Consider the following 20,792-nt stretch of genomic DNA (forward strand, 5'->3'; position numbering starts at 1 on the left):
TAGCTGATCTGGCCCAATAAATGCTTGAAAAGTAGTTGTTAGTCACACAATTTTCTTGCTATTGATAATTCATTTTTATCCAATCAAAGTTCTTTTATCCTACTCTCTTGGTACCAGTTCAGGATGGATTTAAACACTCTTCCTGCTTAAGAGAAACAAACAGGAAAAAATCCTTTTGTGGTCACTGAGGAATAATAAATCTCTTATTTGTTGTTTAAGATATCATATGCACTGCCATTTTGGTTATCATGTATTAACCCATGGAACTGATAGTTATAGGTAGTACAATAATCAAAACAAGAATGGTTGAGAAAAGTACTGAACATAAAATTACTTTTATTTGAAAATGCTCACCCATGAATTGAAGTACAAAAACTAAAGGTGAATAATTTACCTCTAACATTTACATTTCTCAATTAACACTAATTCCATTAAATGGGAAAATAGTACAAATACACTTTGCATAAGATAGATCATTACCAATTATCTATCTGTGTCCGAGACTCACAATGTTGTCTCCTCAGTAAGGGGTTTTGTGTATCTAATGGAAAATCGATCCTTTCACTCTTAAGAGTAGCAACAAAGTAATTTTGCCTCACTCAAATGCTGGGAACTTTGACGAGTGAGGTTCCAGTATATCAGCTAGGAAATAAACTGTACCAGCCATCCCTGAAAAAAAAATTTAATCCTAAATAAATAACAAATATTATTAAACCAATTGGATTTACGATTTCCAAAATTATGCACCTTTCAAATAATGAAATGGAAGGTCAGTTGGTCTGTTACTAATCCTCACTCATGAGACATATACAAAATACACTTCTCATTAATTTCCTTAGTTCTGCAATGTCAAACTAAGATCCAAAGTGAATCCAATCTGTGCTTCCAAGAATATTACATTATTGGGGAAATCAAAATGGATAAGTACCTTCCTATCCAATTGTTCTCCAGACCCACCACATCACAGTTATGAAAGGGTGCAGAGAAATCAAACTTAGAAACCTTAATCTATACGAGTGATACAAGCAACTCTTGTTAACTTACCCTCAAACAATGAGTATGGACGGTCTGGACTTCTACAACCATGTTTGCCATAATCAAAACACCATTCAGCAAACTTAAACAAAAGCAATGACAACAATTAAGACAATTTTTGCATTGTTCAAATTATATAGGCTGGGTCACTGTGGGTCAAACCTGAATTACAGTGTTTAGATGAAATTCAAATTTTCTTGTCAATTGAAACTGGCCATAGATTACACAGCATCTATAGAGTCCTTGTTGATGGTGAGAAAGTGTCTAAAAATCACAAGCTCAATCAGGCTTATCAGTGGTGCTCAATGCCTCAACCCACCTTCAGGGCACGATGTAGGTACTTAGAATCTCCAGTCTGCTTGTATAAACACAAAAAGGCATAAGCATTCCCTGCCACACCATGGCATATGCCATAGCCTTTCTTTAGTAAACCTCGCCTCCAAATCACATCTCCACACTTAACAGCTGCACTCAAGTACTTGTCTTTTCCAAAGACCTGTTGGTGAAAATGGCCACTCTCAATAATTATTGTAGCAAGATAGTTTTCAATAAATTGACTCAATAAGATTAAAAAAAATAACAACCAAACAAACAATTGAGGTCAATCGAGAAGAACATACCTGGTATGCTTTGACCATAAGGTGGACTGCACCAGGAGCTCCATGGCACCAGTGGATGAGCTTATCAGTGTCATTCTCCAGTGATGAGGGAAAGTTACCAGAAGAAAACTGCTCTGACACAAGAAACTCAACACAGCTCTCAATGTTTCCCAAGTTAGCCTTTACTGACTGGGTTGACAGAGTCTTGCAAAAATTATACACATATAAAAAAAAAACAGCTTTCATTTCACTTTAGATATGTTCCTCCCTCTCAAGAATGCCCACCTTTCTACAACGGGTACTTTCTTCTGTCTTCAAGCCAGCCATTGTGGAGAGATTTAAGTAAGTTAAATAGATTTCAAAAGTCCAAGAAAACATCACGAGATCACTGTAGCAACTATAGTGTAATTCTAGAAGTTAAAGCCATACTTACCTGAAGTAACATGAACAGGATTCCAACAATACCATGTGCTGCACCAACATAATGTTTGTCATGCCATGTGTACATTAAGGGTGACCTACTTCTCTCCTGCTTTGCAAGCCTTTCACCAGAATCTAAAATAGCTTGACAGACCTATAGTGTCATGGCATTTCATCAAAATGTACTTTATCTCAAAATGGATATTACTAGCACTTAATTTCATTATTACTTTACTTATTACATGAGGTTGTCTAGCCAGAGGGTAGACTTCAACTTTTATCCAACTCTGTAAATAGTTGACTGATTGGGTTACATGCAAGTTGACATTTTTAATGCAAATCTATATTCATTACTTTTGGAATATTTAAATGTTTAACTGTTTCTCCTTGGCCTTGAAAATCCCTATGTGTGGGTGTGACCAATCAGGTTTACAGTGAGCTGTTGTTCTTCAAATTAAGTTAAAGTTGATACAGAATGAAATGTTTTATAGTAGATAATAAGTTCAGTCAGCTCTTAAAACAAAATGAGGTAGTAATATAGATATAACGAGTGCAGAAATGTCAGATCTATGTACCAAACCAAACAGAAGAATGCCTTTGATGAGGCTTCCTGTGATGTGAAAAGTAGTTCAGTAAACATTCTGACAAGTGCAGTTTGTGACAGTTTTATAAGTCTGGTAACCCAAATAAGTACTCTGAAGCTTCAGTTTTCAGCAACTCATAGGGTAACCTGTCTATATATCAAGGCAGTAATCTTAGATAGTATCTCCACAGCACTATGATATCATTACTAGGTTCACAATAAAAACTGATAAGCAGACTAACTATTCACCTGGTTAATTACGTTGGCATTAATCTTCTCATCTCCTAAGTGCTGTTGCACAAACAGCAATGAAAATAAGTACCCTGCTCGACCATAAAGCACCTCGTCAGGAAGTAAAGGATCTCTGCACACATTATCTGACAGACTTAACAGCTTGGAGAGACATTCCTCACTCTTATCTTTCAGACCCATCTTTGAGTAGAGAACAGCAAGCATGGAGAGGACACCTATGCAGAGAAAAATTAAATGGAAAATTATTCTCTCAAACTGGCTTCTCAAGATAGATCATTGTTAATAATTAATTTTCACTTTCACCTCATATCACCAAGATTACATTTATTTACCAGTATTCAAAGTGATGCCACCATCTTTTTTCTCCCCTGACCCCCCCATTTCTCACTCTGGAGGATTGGGAAAAGGAGAGACCCTGAGAGGCAGGTTATCTTTCAGCACTCACAGTCTGTGGTAATCCAGTCTGGTCAGTGATAACTTAAAGTAATAACTGTAATAATTTTAGTCAGTGATAAATACTGCACTCAGCCAACTGTTGTCCAACAGTTGGTTGACCATTGGCCGACAGTCGGCTGACAGACGGCCAACAGCCGGCTGACTGTTGGCCGACAGACGGCCAAAAGTATCTTTTGGGAACTGTTCTTCACTTTTACCAATTCTGCTACAAACAATTAGGGCTGAAACTGGTTAAACTTCATTTTAAGTTTAGTAAACCCAATTATGAACTGTCAAAATTAAGAATCATTCTATCATTAGTTTGTTTATTCAGAATAAATGAGGTTTAACCAACTTGTAAATGGACATATTAAATATTCCTTCCATCAATGGTTCTCACCAGAATCTCCACAAATAAATGTTACCCTCTTCCCTCTTAGACTATCCTGGCTATGTTCAAGGATTTTCAAAGCACTCTTTAAACATCCCTGCTTTCCATTATCATCTTCCTTGAAAAGAGTGTTTGATAAATGCATGTACAGAAGGGCCATACCTACAAATGTAAAAAGAACCCGATAACGGTACTCCTCTCTTTATTACATATCTGTAAATTTTGTCAACATTTAGTTATGAGCTTTTTGTAGTACAGTCATACGTCTAATTCATCAAGCTGTAAGTGCGAGTTGTCGCCTAACTTTCACATGTACAAAACATATTCAATCTCCAGCTGACACAAACAAAAATGTAGAATCCTGAAAACGGTCGTTAGTTTATATTAACGCGATTTAATATTTCATCTTACCTGCAGTACCTGTGTAGACAGAACAATCACGATCATCTTTGCTGCGCTCAAAACCTTCCTCGCATTTTTTCAACAATTTGTGAGCTTCACTTCTTATCCTTGAGTAAAGAGGGTCACTAATCTACTGACAAAAAAACACCTATAAAATGCCCGAGCACATGGAGGAGAACGATAAACAGAGTATTAATCGTCCCTAATACTTTTCATCGCTAATCTTACCTTTTTGGTAGGTAGTAGCAAAGTGTAGTTTTCTCTTGCTGTCTTTAATAAATCAGACTCTTATTATTTCTTCGGAACCTCTCACTTTGTAAGCCAATATTCTACGTCATATCTACCTACCTTGCCTTCAGAATACTGCAAAATTGTTTGTCCGTCACGATCCTGAAATCTGTTCGCAAAATATCTCCTCTCTGAGCTCGCCATATCTTGTTTTGTTGAAAACCTACCAGGCGTTCCTTGAACAAAAAAATAGTATTTATTTATGTAGTAAGGCTACCGCTGTCAAGCTGTAAAACGTGGGCTAACTTGTGTCAATTATTATAAATGATTACCGGAAAGAAAATAAATATTTGCCTGACTATGGTCGAGTGACGAGTGTGGAGCAGGAGGTGTTTCTCTCATCAGCATCTTTCTCTTTCTCTGTTACATATCCTGTTGGTAAAGGTACGTAGTGACCTAAATACAAAAATTTTACATTCGGTACACTCAAGCAAGACAGAGAAGATTTTGCTGGCTGTGTTTCTGTGGAGACAATCTTCAAATTGAAGATTATCAGATAGTTAACTATCTTTTCTGTTACAGATCGAGTACATCTCTTGTTAAAATCTGATATATTCATTTGCATTAAAAGGCGATTTTAAAACGCACCAGACAGTTTTGATGAGTGGTTTGCTCTGCCGGATCAACTTAAAGTAACTGGAAGTGTTAATTTGTAATGTTTCAATGTCTGTTCTTCGCTGCTTAATTTTTCGGCTTAAAATGTTTCATGGATCCCACGAATGTCCCTGGCTAAGCTTACAAAAGTGGGATTTGTCGCAACTGACAAATGTGTTATACACACTACAATTTTGTATAGTTGATTTTCAGCTATTGTTTTATATTTACGGCTAAGCTGCAGAACACCCTGCCACTCATTTACATGTCATTTACTAAGAATAACGTTTATTGTGTTATGCCTCGATCTTCAAAGCCTCCTGACACATGTAAATGAGGTGGACCAAAGTGGCTGTGTATTCTGCAGTTGCTCCGTATTTACTTTTAATATGAGGAAACCTCTGATCTCCTCTACCAGTAATTATTACTTACTATGTTAAAACAGACTGTCTTTCCACTTTTTTTTCTCCTTGATCATAGAACAGACTTAAATGTTTTAATTGTAATAAAACCTTTTTAGGGTAATTTTGTCATTTATGATACTGTAATAACAGACACATATGTTTGTAAAAAAGACATTTAGTGTGACATGTAATGTTTTCTTTGTTTTTCCTGTACATATTTTCACAGGTCATGTGATTACACAGTGAATGACAAAAGGGAATTTAGCTCTAGGTCAATTCTCAAAGAACGTTTCATCTGCATAATGCTCTTACTTCAGTTTAAAATTCCCTGGAACATTTAATTATGGCCACTGCAAGAGATAGCAATGATCCAACAGATATCAATCGCGTTTTGGAAAATTTGGGAAGCCTGATTGGTGAATTGGATGCCTGTGTAACAGAAAATGATGGAAAGGTTAGTACAAGCTTTAAGCCTTGTTTAGCTCTGTCCAAGATTCCCTATGGCCAGTTATAACATCAATAGTTTACAGGATAACTAGCTGTTAACTTGGAAAGTTTGATGATATGTGTTACCAGTAACTTTTTAAGTGAAATAAAGCCAGGCCAGGTTGGGAAATACTTCTGAATAAATAGATCTTACATGTATTTAATTTTAATTTTATCTTCTGATGATTCTGGAGGTCATAATTACAATTAAATTATCTTTGCCTAGTGTGTGGTAAAATAAAGGATACTCTTCTGCTCCTTACTGTCATGATTTAAACTATTTCTTTTTGCTAAATTATAGGCTGTTGCCAGTGAAGTGGAAGACAATGAAAACTGTAAGTGTCTGACATTTCACTAGAAATGGGCTTGATCGTGGATGTTCAGTCTTTGTAGGTGAAAAAAAAGTGTGAACTCAGATTCTGTTTTCTTCATTACAGTTGGTGTACATTTGGAATTCTTGCTAGCTGACACAGATGAGTTTGATGATGATGAATATCAGTGTCTTATTCCTCGTCGAAGATCATCTTCACACGTAACACCTACCAGCACCATCAATCAAAGTCGTGACAAGGGCTTAATGGAAAGAGCAGTCAGTTCAGCTCACACTTCTCCCCAACAACCACTTAATTCAAACTCTGGTTCTGTAAACAAGACACAGGAAAATCAGTACACCACTCCACCAAATAGGAGTGGTTATAAAGAGGCTTTCAAAGAGGTTGCCCTAAGTGTGGAGTTGCAAGGAAGTTTCAAAAAAATTGATGAAAGTTCAGTCACTGCTTCAGCTCAGAAGAATGCTGCACCCAATCACAATGCAGCTTCCCATGCTAAAGCAAAGCCTAATCATTATGTTGCACCCAGTGAACTTGGTTTTAATAGACACAATCCTGAAAAGTCTGGTGCCACAACAAATGGAATGGTGCACTGCAGTCAGCAATGCATAACACAAGAAAAACTTAAAATGCAGGTGATTAGTTTGAAATTATAGTCATCATCATATCAAATTGCACTTTGATTTTTGGTTTTATTGAGATACTTTTAATTGTTGCTCAAGATCCTTTCCCCTCTAATTTGTTATTCTTGATTTAATTGATAGTGTGTTATCTGTTATCTATATTGAATAGTTCTTGGTGAAATAGGGGGGAGAGAAGGGGAGGGGGTCACAGCCTCCCACTTCCCCTAACACGTTCTCCTGCCTCCCATACTCTCATGGCCCTCTGCCTCCTGACTCCTGCCTTTCATTGTATATTACTACCCTCAACTGCTTAGAATCCTTGCCAACAATTAATGTGGTAAATTTACCTCTCTAGAGAATCATTTTACATGTTGAAATGCAATCAAAAGGGAACGCTATTACCTATCAAAGAAATATATAGAATATACCATAAAGAAAGTGGTACAGGCAGTACATAGGTAAATGTGTGGCTTATTTTTTTTCAGCAGGTCAGTGTAGTTTGGTCCCAGATATTTTTCCCACCCCACCTACTTTCCTGTCCTTCCATTGATCCAATCATTTTCAGAGAATGCCTAAGGTTTTGTGGTCCTGTTTTAGGAATTTGCCAGCCATGGTGGTAATATTATACTTAGAGACTGGTTATACATATGGATACCCTAGTCACCCACCTTCCCCTTATCCAGTGTAATTGATTAACTACGAGGTTTCTGTGTTTTTATTTTATTACAGCACATAACAGTGGTAGTTTTTGATGAGGATGGCAATCCTGTTGGATTGGAAGTTTCATCTGCTATGAGGGCTCAGGAAGCCTGTTACAGGCTAGCAATATTAAAAAAATTGAGGATGATCCTCAGTGGGTGCTGACAGAATATCTGACTGACCTAGGCATTGGTAAGTGACATAAAATTTGTTAATATAAAGTCATTCTCAAGTGTGATCTAAAAAAATGAAATGAAAGAGAAATTTTGTGAATAATTAATTAGAGATACATTCCCCATAATTTTTCTGTCAATAAATATAAAAAAATTATAATAAAAAGTTCTTGTAATATGAAAATCATTCATCTGGTTGTTTTTATAATGACCTGTAATGAGTTCTGAGGAGTAGGTCGTTTCAGCTAGCACTGGTCAGATTTACAAACACACTCTTTGGCTACTTTATTGCTTTCTATCTCATGTTTTGCTGGCCCCAATGAATTCAATTTTATTGAAGCTATTAACTTTTTAGCTTCATTGAACTCTGTTTTTTTTCTTTTTATCCAGAACGTAACTTAGAAGATCATGAGAATTTAATGTCCATATTGAAAACATGGGCACCTGGTTCAAACAACAAGTTGTTGTTTAGAAAAGATCTTAGAAAGTACCACTTCTTTGCACACACAACTGTAAGTTGACTTTTATTTGTATAAGCATATACAGGATTATTTCTAGAAAAAAATTAATTTAAATTTTTTTGCACCAAGCCTCCAAGCCCTCATTACCTCAATATCCAAAAACTCTCAGTTATAAATGGAACATGTATTCAATTATTGGCAGAATTATTTCCCATCACATTTGTTGGACTCTGAAAGTTCAGACAAAGCAGTCACAGAGAAAGCACAGAAGGCAAAGACAATCTTACAACAGGTAAATATTGTTCTGCGTTTCTTGTAATGTAATGACAGATTTTACTGTAGCATTGAGTAGATAGCAACCTGACCATCAATACTTTAAATGATCATTGATATTAGATAAATATGAACCAATAAATCAACATTAAAGACTAATACCATTTAACTTGAATACCTTAGGGCTGAATCAATTAAAGGTTGTTTATTTTGTAGTGAATAAAATAAGCACCAATATTGGGCTCACAGTACACAGAAACTACAAAGAAACAATGTTAGCTTAGCCTGTAATAGTGCATAATATGCCTCTAATAACTTTGCCCAGATGATAATAGATGTGAAGAGTTGTATTCTCTGATTTCTTTTTCTTTTTCTTTTCCTGTAGAAACTGTTCAGTACCTGTACCAGAGTCCCACAAATAGAGGGGATTTTACATTGCAAAGATTTTGGGAAAAAGTCATGGAGCAAGAAATTCTTTTTCCTGAGGGGATCAGGTCTTTATTCTTCCAGTAAAGGAAAGTCAAAGGTATGCAGGTGTCACTGGCATGTTGACAACATTTCCTCTTTAAACCTTTGTGTAAAAATCCTAAATCACCATTTGAAATATCACTGTTCAATATCCTGTGAAAACAAACCCCAAAATTTGATAACGTTTTTTAACTTTATAACTCTTCCCTTTTTAGATTTCAGGTAATCATACTTTTGATTTGAATGGATTATTTGTTTTTTTTTCAAACAGTTATCAAAGTGTTAAAGCGGTGTTTTAATCAACTATAAATTTAAAGGTTATGCTTTTTCCCTTTTATTTATTTGTTAACAAAGTACATGATGTGGCTGAAATTTTCTGCAAACTTTGTCAGCAGTCAATAATTTTTTGTTCTGAAAATTTCCCATTCTGCAGAAAGCAAATCACTTGATAATGTTTTAAGATTTTGTTATTACTTGCTTGCCACAACTTGTTTTGCAAATTTATGTAAATAACTATTCATTCCATTTAGGCTTCTAAAGACTTGGAATGTTATGTTCAATTTGATGGAGCAAACCTGTACAACATTATAAATCCTAAAAAGTCTCACAAAGCGCCAGCAGAGTTCTGTTTTTGTATAGTGGTATGTATTACTTATAACTTCACCATATAATATCCAAGGCATACATTATCCAGCAAGCAGGTAAAGACAATACTCAAACTTGTTAGATAGAAGTTGTCAGTTATCTTGATCTAACACCAAATTCTAGGGATACTTAACAAAGAAATGTGTAGCCGCTAGAGGGGAGGATAAAAAATGAGATCGTGGGAGTTTAAGGGTTTACGTGATTGGATCAATGACAGACAAGTTACCTTAATGAAGAACTTTATCGGCTCTAAGCAACGAGACCAGCCTTAAACAAGAAATAGTGTTGTAGGATTGACCCTTCCCTCCCCTTCCCTCCCCTCCCCAATGCCATGCTCTGTTAGTATGTCCTTTGTTGCACATTTCTGTCAGCCTTATAGGGCACGAGAGCTGAAGGAGCTGAAGTGTCTTTGCACTGATGATGAGAAAACAATGATGAGTTGGATGATGGCTGTCAGAATTGCTAAGGTTGGTATCATTATTTTGTAACAAATGTTGCGTGCGAATTGTCAAGTTGTGATCGTACTTTGACCCGATGTAGCCCATAGTAACGATCGTATAGAGTCACCCTCTGAACTATGACGCTCCTTGTCTGTCATTTGATGAAAAATTAAGTCAACACTTAATTATTGTTAATTTCAAAGATGGCAACAAACCAAGAGACGGAGGAGAGAGACAAAATTATCGCGACGATTTTGATATCGAAGGACAAGTTATTCGCCCCGCAAAGTTAATTTTAAAGAGCATTGGAATTATATGATAAGACCAGTTTGGTTGATTCTCTCTCACTGAGCCGGACAGTCGTCGATTAACTGTTTGTAGACACACGTAGGTCAAAGGAATGAAATGTCACGTGACGTTAGTGTGATTGCGTTGCTTGCAGTGCTTATTTGGTTGACAAGTTGAGTTATTGCATGGGTTATTGGTCTCATTGGGATGAGTTAAACTGATTATTTGCGGATAAACGACATTTGTTAAACGATGTGAAAACTTCTTCCTCTGGGAAGGAAAAGCACGCGAGATGATTAATAGCAGTGAATTTACCCCGGATATCTTTCTACTTGGTGGTTACCGTTCGGTTTTACCCAGATAAGGTAAAACAGACGTATTTCCTTTTTTTCTTAAAAGAAATGTTTGCATAGCAAGCTTGGGTGTTTGCCAATAACACTGAATTCTTAATATTTTTTAGGAGAGCACATACGTAGCTTTTTTAAGAGCCACTCGGCAAACAAATCTTGGAAATTACTGAGTTTTCTGTTGAGTGTAAAGTTTGCTGTATGTACTCGTAGACGTAAATTTGATCGAATTTAGTACAGTATTCATTATCGGAGGATGTCATCTCTATCTAAAAGAGGTGGCCCGTAGTCCTATTTTAGGCGATTTCACTGTTTACCTGTATAATTCATGAAAGGTCTACACGGTTCACATACCGCGAAGCAAGCTCTCACAGAGCAGCATAATTTTACAATGGTGGTTGAGCTGGGCCGAAAGTTTCCGAAAAAGTTGTACCGTCCTTAATAGAGAGAGATGGGAATTGAACATAATTTGTTTCAGAAAGCGAAATTGGTAATGTTTGTAACACATGCCACAGAGTTGTTATCGCGAGAGAATTTTATTGTTGGTTATTTAGTTGAGTTGTAATCACCTAGAGACGAAAGAAGTACTCACAATAAAACGTAAGGCCCACAATCCCACTTGAACTTTCTCTACCAAGTATATTTCCTCGAGTAAGAGTATCTGTGATGTATTGTTATTATCGCATGAAGGTGATGTGAATTAAGCTTCAATTTATGAAACACTAGAGCACTATTAGCGATATTTGTTTCTGAATCAGTTTAATTTCACTCTTGCAATACTCTTTAAATAAACTTGCGATCATGCAAATAAAGCAACTTACCAATACTTGGTCAGACTGTTACGGAAGCCGAGACTCTTGTGGCGGCGACAGGTTGGGTTTCTCCTTTTAAGTTCACTGAGACGTTGTTTTGTCTTAATATTTAGAAAGGACAGAAATAACATCGGTTTTATCCTTTTATAGTGAAAATAGCACTGTTTGGTTTTTTTTAGATGTAGTTGCCTTTTTCACCTCAAAACTATGCTATAAGGATTAGATGACATCGTCTTCATCACACTGCCAGTTTGAGTTCACAATTAATCCAATTAGGCCGAGTAAAACTTTCTCAGATAAAAGACTTTTATAGCCTGAACGCTGTAAGCTTCTTCAGGAGTGACGTAAGCCACATTGCTATTTAGCTGTTTCGTGTTACAGCTCAGTTGTCACTGCTAAGAAGACTCCATGGCTGCACAATAAACAGGAACCGAATTATTTGACGAGATTTGGCTGTCTTCCCTCTCTTTCTTTTTTCTTTTTCTTTGTTTTTCAAGACATGTGTCCTGTGTAATGTCGCCGTTTTCGCCCTACGGTAAACTTAGAGACACAAAATTTGGTCCGTGTTTTTCTCTCTTCGAAATAAAACATTAAAAATTCTGCCCGGCAGCTTAAAAGTAGGCGGATTACCTTATTAATTTGATTCTGTTTCCGTTACCTTAGAAACATTTATGTGGGAATCTCCCCTCCCACCTTACCGTAGACAGAATCTTGTTCAGTCACGTTATTCGGCTTCAACTAGGTCTATCAGAACCTTCCTTTCTTCTTGAGATGATTATGAAACAATGGCACTGTTTTATTAATTACTGAGTGTGTGGCAAGCTACTTGCATCATTATTGAAGGTTACTCTTGAGCCGCGCAAACTATCAGTTTACTTGCTGTCGGTGCCTCATGATATTTGTCCATTTCTCGCATAAGATGTTAGTGGAATGATGATAAGGTGACCTCGAGTTGAACTTTCCATCTATTTTCATCACGCGACGTCATATAAGTGTGCTTGTCAACTTCCCGTGTTAAACAACTCTTAAAATCTTCAGTACCTCAAGTCGATCCACTCACAGTTCGTTTACCATTATAGTCTGTGGTGGCATACTCATTACATTCGAGTGTTTTGTAAAGATGTGTACAAGCGCCGTTGACGCTGCTGGTCACAGTCGAAGAAGCTTTCGGCTAAAGGTAGCAAAGAATTTTAGTGATTTTATAAGATAACACAGCTCTGTTGTTACTCTGTTCGCTGTTTTGGCGATTATTACTCTGAAAACTTTATGTGTGTATAGGGTTTTAGCTTTGTAAGAGAGAGGCATCTCAGAAGAACCTAATATACAGTTTTCTGACTGGCTATGATGTCAGTTTTGTGCTGAGCCTGTTCAAGGCGTTTAGTTCATTATTGCGCAGCGTCGCGCCTTTCCGGCTTTGCCGTCGGTTTTGTTTAAAGGTTTTCGTAGCTATTTCTCTTAAACGCAAAACTTCGCAGTTTAATTGCGTTTATCTGCTCGTAGCTGTCTTTGGAGACTGGGCAGGCAAATCTCTAAAGTAAGGATGACTTCTTAAGATGTAAATAAGTTTCAATGCAGGTTGTAGTGCCGGATAGTCAGTTACTGTAACCTTCTTATAGAGAATCTTTTGATGAAGCCGTGACTTTTTACGGCAACAGCTGCGTCCTCTCGTAGTTCTTTGTTTTTCAGCAAAATTCACAAATTTGGGACCGAGTGTAAATGACCGCCAATTTTTTGCACAGACGTAAGGTGCAAACGGCGTCATCAAAACGTTCCTAAGTCCGTGTTTACCATATGTGTGCCGTTGTATTCATTTACAGTTGAGTGTTAAAGAAGTTATGAAAACAGATTTGTTTTTACAGTCCTTAATCAAGTCATTATCCGACCAGCCAGTTCTTACAAGTGTTCCCTTATCTCTCGCGGAACAGCTTTGCACGCTGGTCAGCACCCCTCGTCAGTAGTATGACGTATGAACTCATTTATTCCTCATTACTTCAAGATATTTATTTGACCCTCTAAACTCTTTAACAACTTTTGTTTTTTTCTCTCACGAATAAACACTGAAATATTCTTAGACACTTTCTTGAGCTAAGAATTTTTGCATTCTTTGGTAAGATCTGTGATATCTGTTTCTCGAATGTCTTTCCCACCTCATTGTGCAGTGGTCTTTCCGGGTGGTTTTAGATGATGGTTTAGTATGTTTTCAAAAGCGCAGTCATTGAAAATCCAGCAGAGTGGTAGAATTGATGAAAACGTAACTTGAAGCATGCAAATTATAAAAAAAGGAGAAGGGAGTGCATAAATTTTGATTATTGTTCGGAAGTTAATGAAGTGGAACAGATGAACATCACAGTGAATTTACCAGAAAGGCCCTAACACGGACCACTTTATTGATTTCTTTCAGTTTGGACCTCAACTCCGACAAAATTACGACGACATGATACGAAAGTTTGCCAAGTTAACGAAGTACCGCGAACAGACATCTGAAAGTCAGGTAAGTCGTCTGTTACATAGCGATTCTGTCGGAATTATTTAACACGATCATGACTTTCCACGGCGCCTGAAAGATTATTTAAGGAATGTAACACGAGGTTACCTTCCTTATACTCTTAATAGACATTGCGCCTCACGTTTCTGATCTTTTTTAAAACTCCAATTGACTTCAGCACATTTTATTGTTTTGGAAAAAGGCCCATGTCAAGGTAATCTTTAATTAAGATGTAGTTCTTTTTAATTAGCAACTTATTTGCCGCGGCGTTTAACCAGCCAACAAGCATTGTTACCTTTCCGGCTTTATGCAAGTACAGATTGAGGCATAAGAAGCTAAACAAGTACACTTTGGGTTGATAAGTGTCTTAAGTTACCAGTCCAATATCAGAGAGTATTGATTCAGCCTGTCCGCAGAATTGTACCAAGCATTATTGATTACATGCTAAATATATGGCTTTTTGTTCTAGTCGCGGGTAGTAATTCCCTCAGGGTTGCTACAGAGATTGAAGTTTTTATTAGCACATTATTGTGATAATTCAACAAAATTGCATTCTCGTCTCATCTCCGTTTATTTAAGAGACCTCTGTCCTCACTTATTTTGTGAAAGCTGTAAGAAATCATAAACTGATCTGGTTTCTGTCTTCGGTTTTCCCTTCCCCATAGGATAGCTAGTTAACGTTTTGGACATATAATATGTTGTAAAATTGCCTAGAACTCTTCCTCATCTGTAACTCTCGAAAGCATGCACACTGGAAATGTACCATACCTGGGATTAGTTTTTAGGACGCGACAAATGACTAAAATTAGCCTAATTATCAAGTAATAACTTAACAGAAACGTGAACTCATATTCTAACTTAGTGCATGCGAATAAACTTCCAACAACTAATATTGTAATTCTGGTATTGACACGGTCGATACTATGAATTCAGTGTCTGGTTGGAAATCTTTCCATTAGGTGTCGTTTTCCTTCGTATGTAGTATTTTTATACGGAAGTCTTCCAAAAACTTTTGTCAAATTCTATAATTCCATACTATTGTAAAACAAAGCCGTAGTCCTAAAGGCAATCTATTGTTTTCACTATTGTTCTGTTTATTCAGGAACTGTATGCATAATGAAGTAAGAGGCTGTGCGAAAATTTCGCTGTCAAGTTTTATTTTCGCTCTACAATTATTTAAAGTGTTTTCATATTTGAACAAAATAAAACGAATCTGTAGTTAGGTAAAGAAAAGACAAAGGCTATGGGGTGAAATGGATGTTTCTCACGCTGAAATGTATAAATATCTGCAATATATTGGAATATAAAGGCTAAAGCCAGGTTTCATGTCATATGCGCTTGTTTTAAAATATTAAAATGACGTAAAGTGTGAAGCATGTCCCGCCAAATATTGCTGCAGTGTTCACATATAATAAGGGCTAAACCCTAGAAACGTTTGAAAACTTTTCTTCTGGTATGTTTTGATGTCCTGTGCAGATAATACGGACAAAGACACAAGATTTTGTCTTGATCGGTCGTTGGCTATTATTTCCTTCGGAAGAAAACTTACACTTGTAAGAACTGATAATTCATTTTTCTCCCAGTCGGAGATATATAATTGTGCTATTCAAGGTAATTATTTGTGGTTTAGTAATTAATTCCATACGCCTTGTCTTTTCATTTTGATGTCTTCTAATAGAACATAGTTTAGTTATTGTTCTGTACTTTAATTGTTGTACCTTAGGTATTCAAAGTACAGGATTTCATGCAATGATCAGGTGTTTTTCTTTTCGAGTTATGTTTCTTTGGTGACGGGAAGTCGAACGACTCGCTCGCAACTTTGAACCATCAGTGAACGGAAAATCTCAGTTATAAATGTACTTAATGGAGTCTGCTTAAGAGAATTAAGTTGCGGTTATTTTCTGCGCCCAGATACGTGTTTATACCTTTCGTGTTCTTTGGCTTAATAGTAGGGCCCTCCATGGTTTTGTTGTTGTTGTTTTTTTTTTAACTTTTGAAATGTTTGACACTTTTGCTAATAGCAGCACAGTATCACTTAAAGTTGACAAGTTTGAAAAGGACCTGTCAAAACTTACAAAGATTCTGCGATGGGGCGCAAACTTTCTTTATGAAAGCCTCTCTAGATTTGAAGGAGCCCTTCCAAGTATTTTTTGATGGCTCATAGGGTCTAGTCTATGTAAACAGTTGGAAAAACCATTAGCATATTTATAAGCCATCAGAAGTCACAAGAAGTTTTGTTTGGGTATCAGCGTAAACCGCATGTGTGCAAAGAACGAAAGGTTAGACGGGAAGACTTAGAAGTGATACCGCAGGTCATGATGGATAATGAGACAATCAAGTTGTAAATTTAAAAAAGTGTAATTAAAAAGGAAAATTGGTAAAGCTAGATTGCTTTTGAATTTTGTAAATGTGAAGAAACCGGAAGATAGAAAAATCGAAATTAACAAAAAAGATATAAAATGGAAAGATGTCACTCACAATATAAATAACTAGTGGTGTTCTTTCATTTAGAAACCCAGATGCAGTATTAGCAATATTCATTTATGAAGGTCTAGCGATTTGTGATGAAATCGTGAATTTGAGCAGATGAGTGATGAATTTGAGCGGATGAGAGATGAATTTGAGCGGATGAGGGATGAATTTGAGCGGATGAGTGATAAAACTGTGAATTAACCTCGTAACGACCCACATTTGACCATAGCCTTACTGTGACGGAAATTATCCGATATTGTTGAAACGTCTTAAATTCTTCGTTGGCTATTTTCTGCCAGCACTACCCGGGATTCTTTAAGAACTTGTCTGTTTCCCCAAGAGAACAAACTTTTAGTGTACGATGTAACATCCTTTTATGATTGGCACGACCTGTCTACAAGAATAACAGAATAAAATTAAGTAATAACATTTTGATTTGTAGAACGCCTCGAGCGAAAAAGAAGACGAAGACATGAAAGAGACGACAAAGGAAGGACGAGTTCCAATGGATTTCACCGGTGAAAGAGGAAAAGTCATTACGGATTTAAACGAAATTCAACAACTGGCTAACACAAGAAACAACGTAGTACGTGTCAAACTCCATTCTTTGTCACTCACAAAATGGTTTTTATTTTTTCATTTACTCTTTCGACTTGATGTTATTCACCGCAATGACTCTGCGTTAAAACGGAAGCTACGAATATAACCTGAAGGAATCAAGTTGAACGGCCTCTAAACTTTTCGACATTAAAGAGGCCTGGGTTCTAAAGTTTATAGACTGTAATATAAGGTTTTAAGTGTTGATGTTTTGTTTTTCACAGAAACTGAGTAAACGAATATCATCTCAACATTTCATTTCAACTCACACCGCTACTTCAGGTATGTGGTGCAGGAGGTTTGCTTTGTCTTATTGGTATGACATTTTCACTTTCGCTTAAAATGTTCCAAAGCTTAGCAACAATCGATTTGCCTCACACACTTTTATTGAAGCTTAAAAAGACAGAAGTTCTAGTTTTGTGAACAGTTACAAGTGATGATGATGATCTTGAATATTAAAATATTGAGCAGAATTGAATTTCTTCTTTTCAGGGCACCATTTCGTCAATGAATCGTGGTTTCACGGAAGAATTACAAGAGAACACTCGCTACACTTACTTGCTGCTGCGGGAATAGGCGACGGGTAAGGAATCTTACATGAAGGAATCTTTATGGCAGTGTTGCTGTCCTGGTACTGCCTTGGTCGGTAACTACGATAAATACGCGTTCATTGAAGCTGTGGGAAGTAAACTAATGAGTGAAAACAAATGGACGCAAAACATTTCGAGAATCATTTCTCGTTGGTTTTATCTCGGTGACTTGTTAAGTAAACGATTTCAATGTCATGGACAACAATAACACCCAATTTAGCGTCACCAGTTTGGGAAGAATTTTCACTCACTGAGACTTCAAATTTAAGTTTATGAAACTGAATGCAATAAAAAGAGGCCTCTGAAGTCCTATGATCGTTTTCTATTGAGCACGTACATAAATTCTAAATATAATGACTTCTCTCTGGGAGCCGACTACGTTGAAATCAAATCCATATCGGACAAAGCAATGAGTGCAACTTAATCTTTTTAAAATGCAGGTTGTTCCTTGTGCGTGAAAGCAGCAGCGTTCCCGGTGTGTTTGTGTTAACGTTTTGCATGAACAGAAAAGTTTACCACTGTCAGCTTGTTCAGGTTTGTAGTTACTATTATAAAAACTGATTTTGATCTACATCTGTAACTGATAGTCCTTGTGCTTACTACATGAAGCGACAGAGAGTGTGTCTATACGGTTCGAACACAAAAGAGCTCGCACCATGAGAGAAAACGTTTTTAAACAGTCTTTTGTTTAAGCTGGTTAGAGCAACTTAATAGTTATTTATTTTATTTTACTGCGAAGAAAACGTTTTTCCTAAGAGGCATTAGCTGAGCTGAAATTGTAACTTATCTTGGCGGTTTGTTTGTGAAGAAGCAGCAGCTAAGTTTTGTAAACAGTTGAGTAAATTGAATTTGTATTATTTAAACATGATCTTCAAAACCAGCCGGCAAAACAAATTAAGGTTTACTCTCTTTGTAATCTTACCCGTTATTGATCAATTTGTTGATTATCTTATCTTTAAATCCTCATGATGTTACTGCTCGTCTTATTTCAGGACATCGGCCAAGGAAGCAAAACTTTCTTTAGTCTTGGCAAGGGACCAGCATTTGAAACCTTACAACAACTGATTTACTTTTACCAACGGAAACCAATCAATGGCGTCACTCTCGCCCTGCGCACTCCATGCCCCAAATCAGGATAGAGTAAAAATCTGCGACTTGTTTGTTGTCCTTGGGTAGATCACGTGATCTTTCAGAAACAGGTTGGAAACAAACACAGTACTCTCACTGAACTGTGACACGTCACTTTCGACATCAAGACTTCAAGACTTTACGTGAATAGCAAAGCGAGACAATAATATCAATCCAATTGAAAATCATGATTTTGATTAGCACTGATTACTGCTGCTAAGCATGTTAATTGTAAAGTACCTCAGTCATCTACGTAAAGTATGGGTAATTTTTTCGCTTTTTATCGATTAAGTTCCTAATCATTTCGCCTTTGTGCAGATTAAATAATAGCAAAGCGCGACAATTTATCATCCCTCTGTCGGTTTTCTCATTGGTAACTACATTTATACCATTTTGTCACCTTTTTCCCCTTGATAGAAGAACAAACTCCTCTTCTTCAGAAGCAGTTATGCAAGGATTTACCGTTATGATTCATAACTAACCGTTGATCAAAATTTTGATAAATTCGTCTGCATAAGATTTTTGATACGTTGAGAAAAAAAATATTACCACAGATTACGCTATTTACCCCTTGTAAATGAAACAAAAACGACGAAGGATATGCATGATGATATATTTGAAACCTATAATTCAGATGCACCTCGTGAAGGTGAATGTAAGACTTGTAAATAGTTTTATCAACGGTAATTATATAAACAAATTAAAATGCCAATCCCAATCGATATTTGTCATATTTCATACGTAGTTTGTGTAGTTGTAAAAACTGTAAGGTGATATTATTGTGATCATTTGGTTACCTAACCAGGTGGCACAACTGTCATAACTCGGCTTATCACAAATTTTTCAGTTAATTAATCGAAAGTAATTTTAATCAGTTTGTTACCTCAATCACAGTTAGAATCCGTTTCGCGCTAACTTTTCCGGGAAAGAAAGAAAAAAAATACAAAATCAGCGAAGCGAAACCTAACCGTGAGGTTGCCTCTTCTCCGCAAGGACGCACATGGTAATCAAGGCACGCGGTGGCAGATACATTTTGAAGTCCGAGGTGACTCGTACGCTCCCTCCCAGACTATGCTTGACTTCTCGTCGATTAAGGTCGAGATTTGGCGAGATCTAAGAGGTTCGCATTTAACTTTTTATATCAATTTGAATTTGAAACGTTATTTTTCCGCTCCTTTAAACACAACGCACAAGCCAAAACTTACATTCCATCACCTACCATGAAACAACGTCCAAAGTCTAATCAGAGCATACCCAGTTATTGCGCTGCATGAATATCAGGCAATTTTAGCGTTCTTGATTGTATTCCACCAATCAATTCCATTTTTCCACTTTGACTTCGCTCCGTCACGTGTCATTTCTTTGTAAAGTTTTGCAGTTTATCACGTAATTCACACACAAGGCAAAGTCCAAAGATAAGCACAACCAATAAAGAGCCCTCTTTGATATATTATCCTTTTCCCTTGTTCAATGTAGCTTCACTTATTCGAGGTCGCAACATATCTTGGTTAGGGTTTACTGGAGATACAACAGAGATCAGTTTGCTTTTTACTGGGATACCTGTGGTAGCCCAGTCATAGAATGCCTTTGTTTTTTATGTCGTCCACAAAATGGAAAAAAAAGCGCAATAGTACCTAGTGGTCATGGGCCCTCACCACCATGACAACTAACTGTGATCCAATGAGGTGTTCACATGCCGATCACGCGTGTTATCTTGATGATGATTGACGTTGTCATGCACGGACAGGGCCGGTCACATGACGAACCACGAGATTTTTGCTTATAACTCTTTGGTCAGTCGTTTCTATTTCAACGTGTTTGGATTACGATCACCTGGAGTATTATGGCGCAAACACTCAAAATACTTACAGACGCATACACAAGTCGTATTGTTCGCCGCCAATCCACACTAAAAGATGTTATTGAGCGGTATTTTGGAACGGATTGAGTCGCGAACGCTTGAAAGCCATGAAAGCCTTGAATGCCTTGTTATGCCTTGTATGCCTTGAATGCCTTGTATGCCAAGTATGCCAATGTCTTAGTTGAAAAACGTACACTTGTTGTAAAAAGCAA

At 36.9% G+C, this 20,792-nt stretch overlaps 2 protein-coding genes across 7 annotated transcripts; one reads left to right on the plus strand and one right to left on the minus strand.

The window, feature by feature from the left end:
• Positions 1-350: 350 nt before the first annotated feature.
• On the minus strand, positions 351-11,716 carry LOC131791778 (lanC-like protein 2). Of its 6 annotated transcripts, none has more exons than XM_059109163.2 (13): positions 11,457-11,716; positions 6,433-6,530; positions 5,716-5,832; positions 4,678-4,777; positions 4,466-4,581; positions 4,127-4,247; positions 3,725-3,877; positions 2,887-3,104; positions 2,068-2,208; positions 1,656-1,838; positions 1,355-1,531; positions 1,045-1,117; positions 351-669 (listed from the first exon to the last, which is right to left on the minus strand). In XM_059109163.2, exons 4-13 carry the CDS (start codon positions 4,751-4,753, stop codon positions 596-598), a joined length of 1,332 nt encoding a protein of 443 aa, XP_058965146.1. In that variant the 5' UTR covers positions 4,754-4,777; positions 5,716-5,832; positions 6,433-6,530; positions 11,457-11,716; the 3' UTR covers positions 351-595. The 6 variants fall into 6 exon arrangements, with proteins under 6 accessions (XP_058965146.1, XP_058965147.1, XP_066029872.1 ...); XM_059109164.2 differs by having other exon boundaries at positions 4,678-4,801; XM_066173775.1 differs by lacking the exons at positions 6,433-6,530; positions 11,457-11,716 and having other exon boundaries at positions 5,716-6,333.
• LOC131791777 (growth factor receptor-bound protein 14) lies at positions 4,637-19,196 on the plus strand. Its single transcript, XM_059109160.2, is given in 17 exon segments — positions 4,637-4,789; positions 5,630-5,857; positions 6,191-6,224; positions 6,327-6,853; positions 7,571-7,670; positions 7,673-7,732; positions 8,104-8,225; positions 8,377-8,466; positions 8,833-8,973; positions 9,446-9,556; positions 9,932-10,027; positions 13,849-13,938; positions 16,847-16,990; positions 17,226-17,283; positions 17,494-17,584; positions 18,032-18,125; positions 18,584-19,196. Coding segments are annotated over 16 exon segments (2,016 nt in total). The 5' UTR covers positions 4,637-4,789; positions 5,630-5,746; the 3' UTR covers positions 18,731-19,196.
• Positions 19,197-20,792: the final 1,596 nt, after the last annotated feature.

Source organism: Pocillopora verrucosa, chromosome 10 (genome assembly GCF_036669915.1).
Source record: "Pocillopora verrucosa isolate sample1 chromosome 10, ASM3666991v2, whole genome shotgun sequence".
In the NCBI taxonomy this organism is placed as follows: domain Eukaryota; kingdom Metazoa; phylum Cnidaria; class Anthozoa; order Scleractinia; family Pocilloporidae; genus Pocillopora; species Pocillopora verrucosa.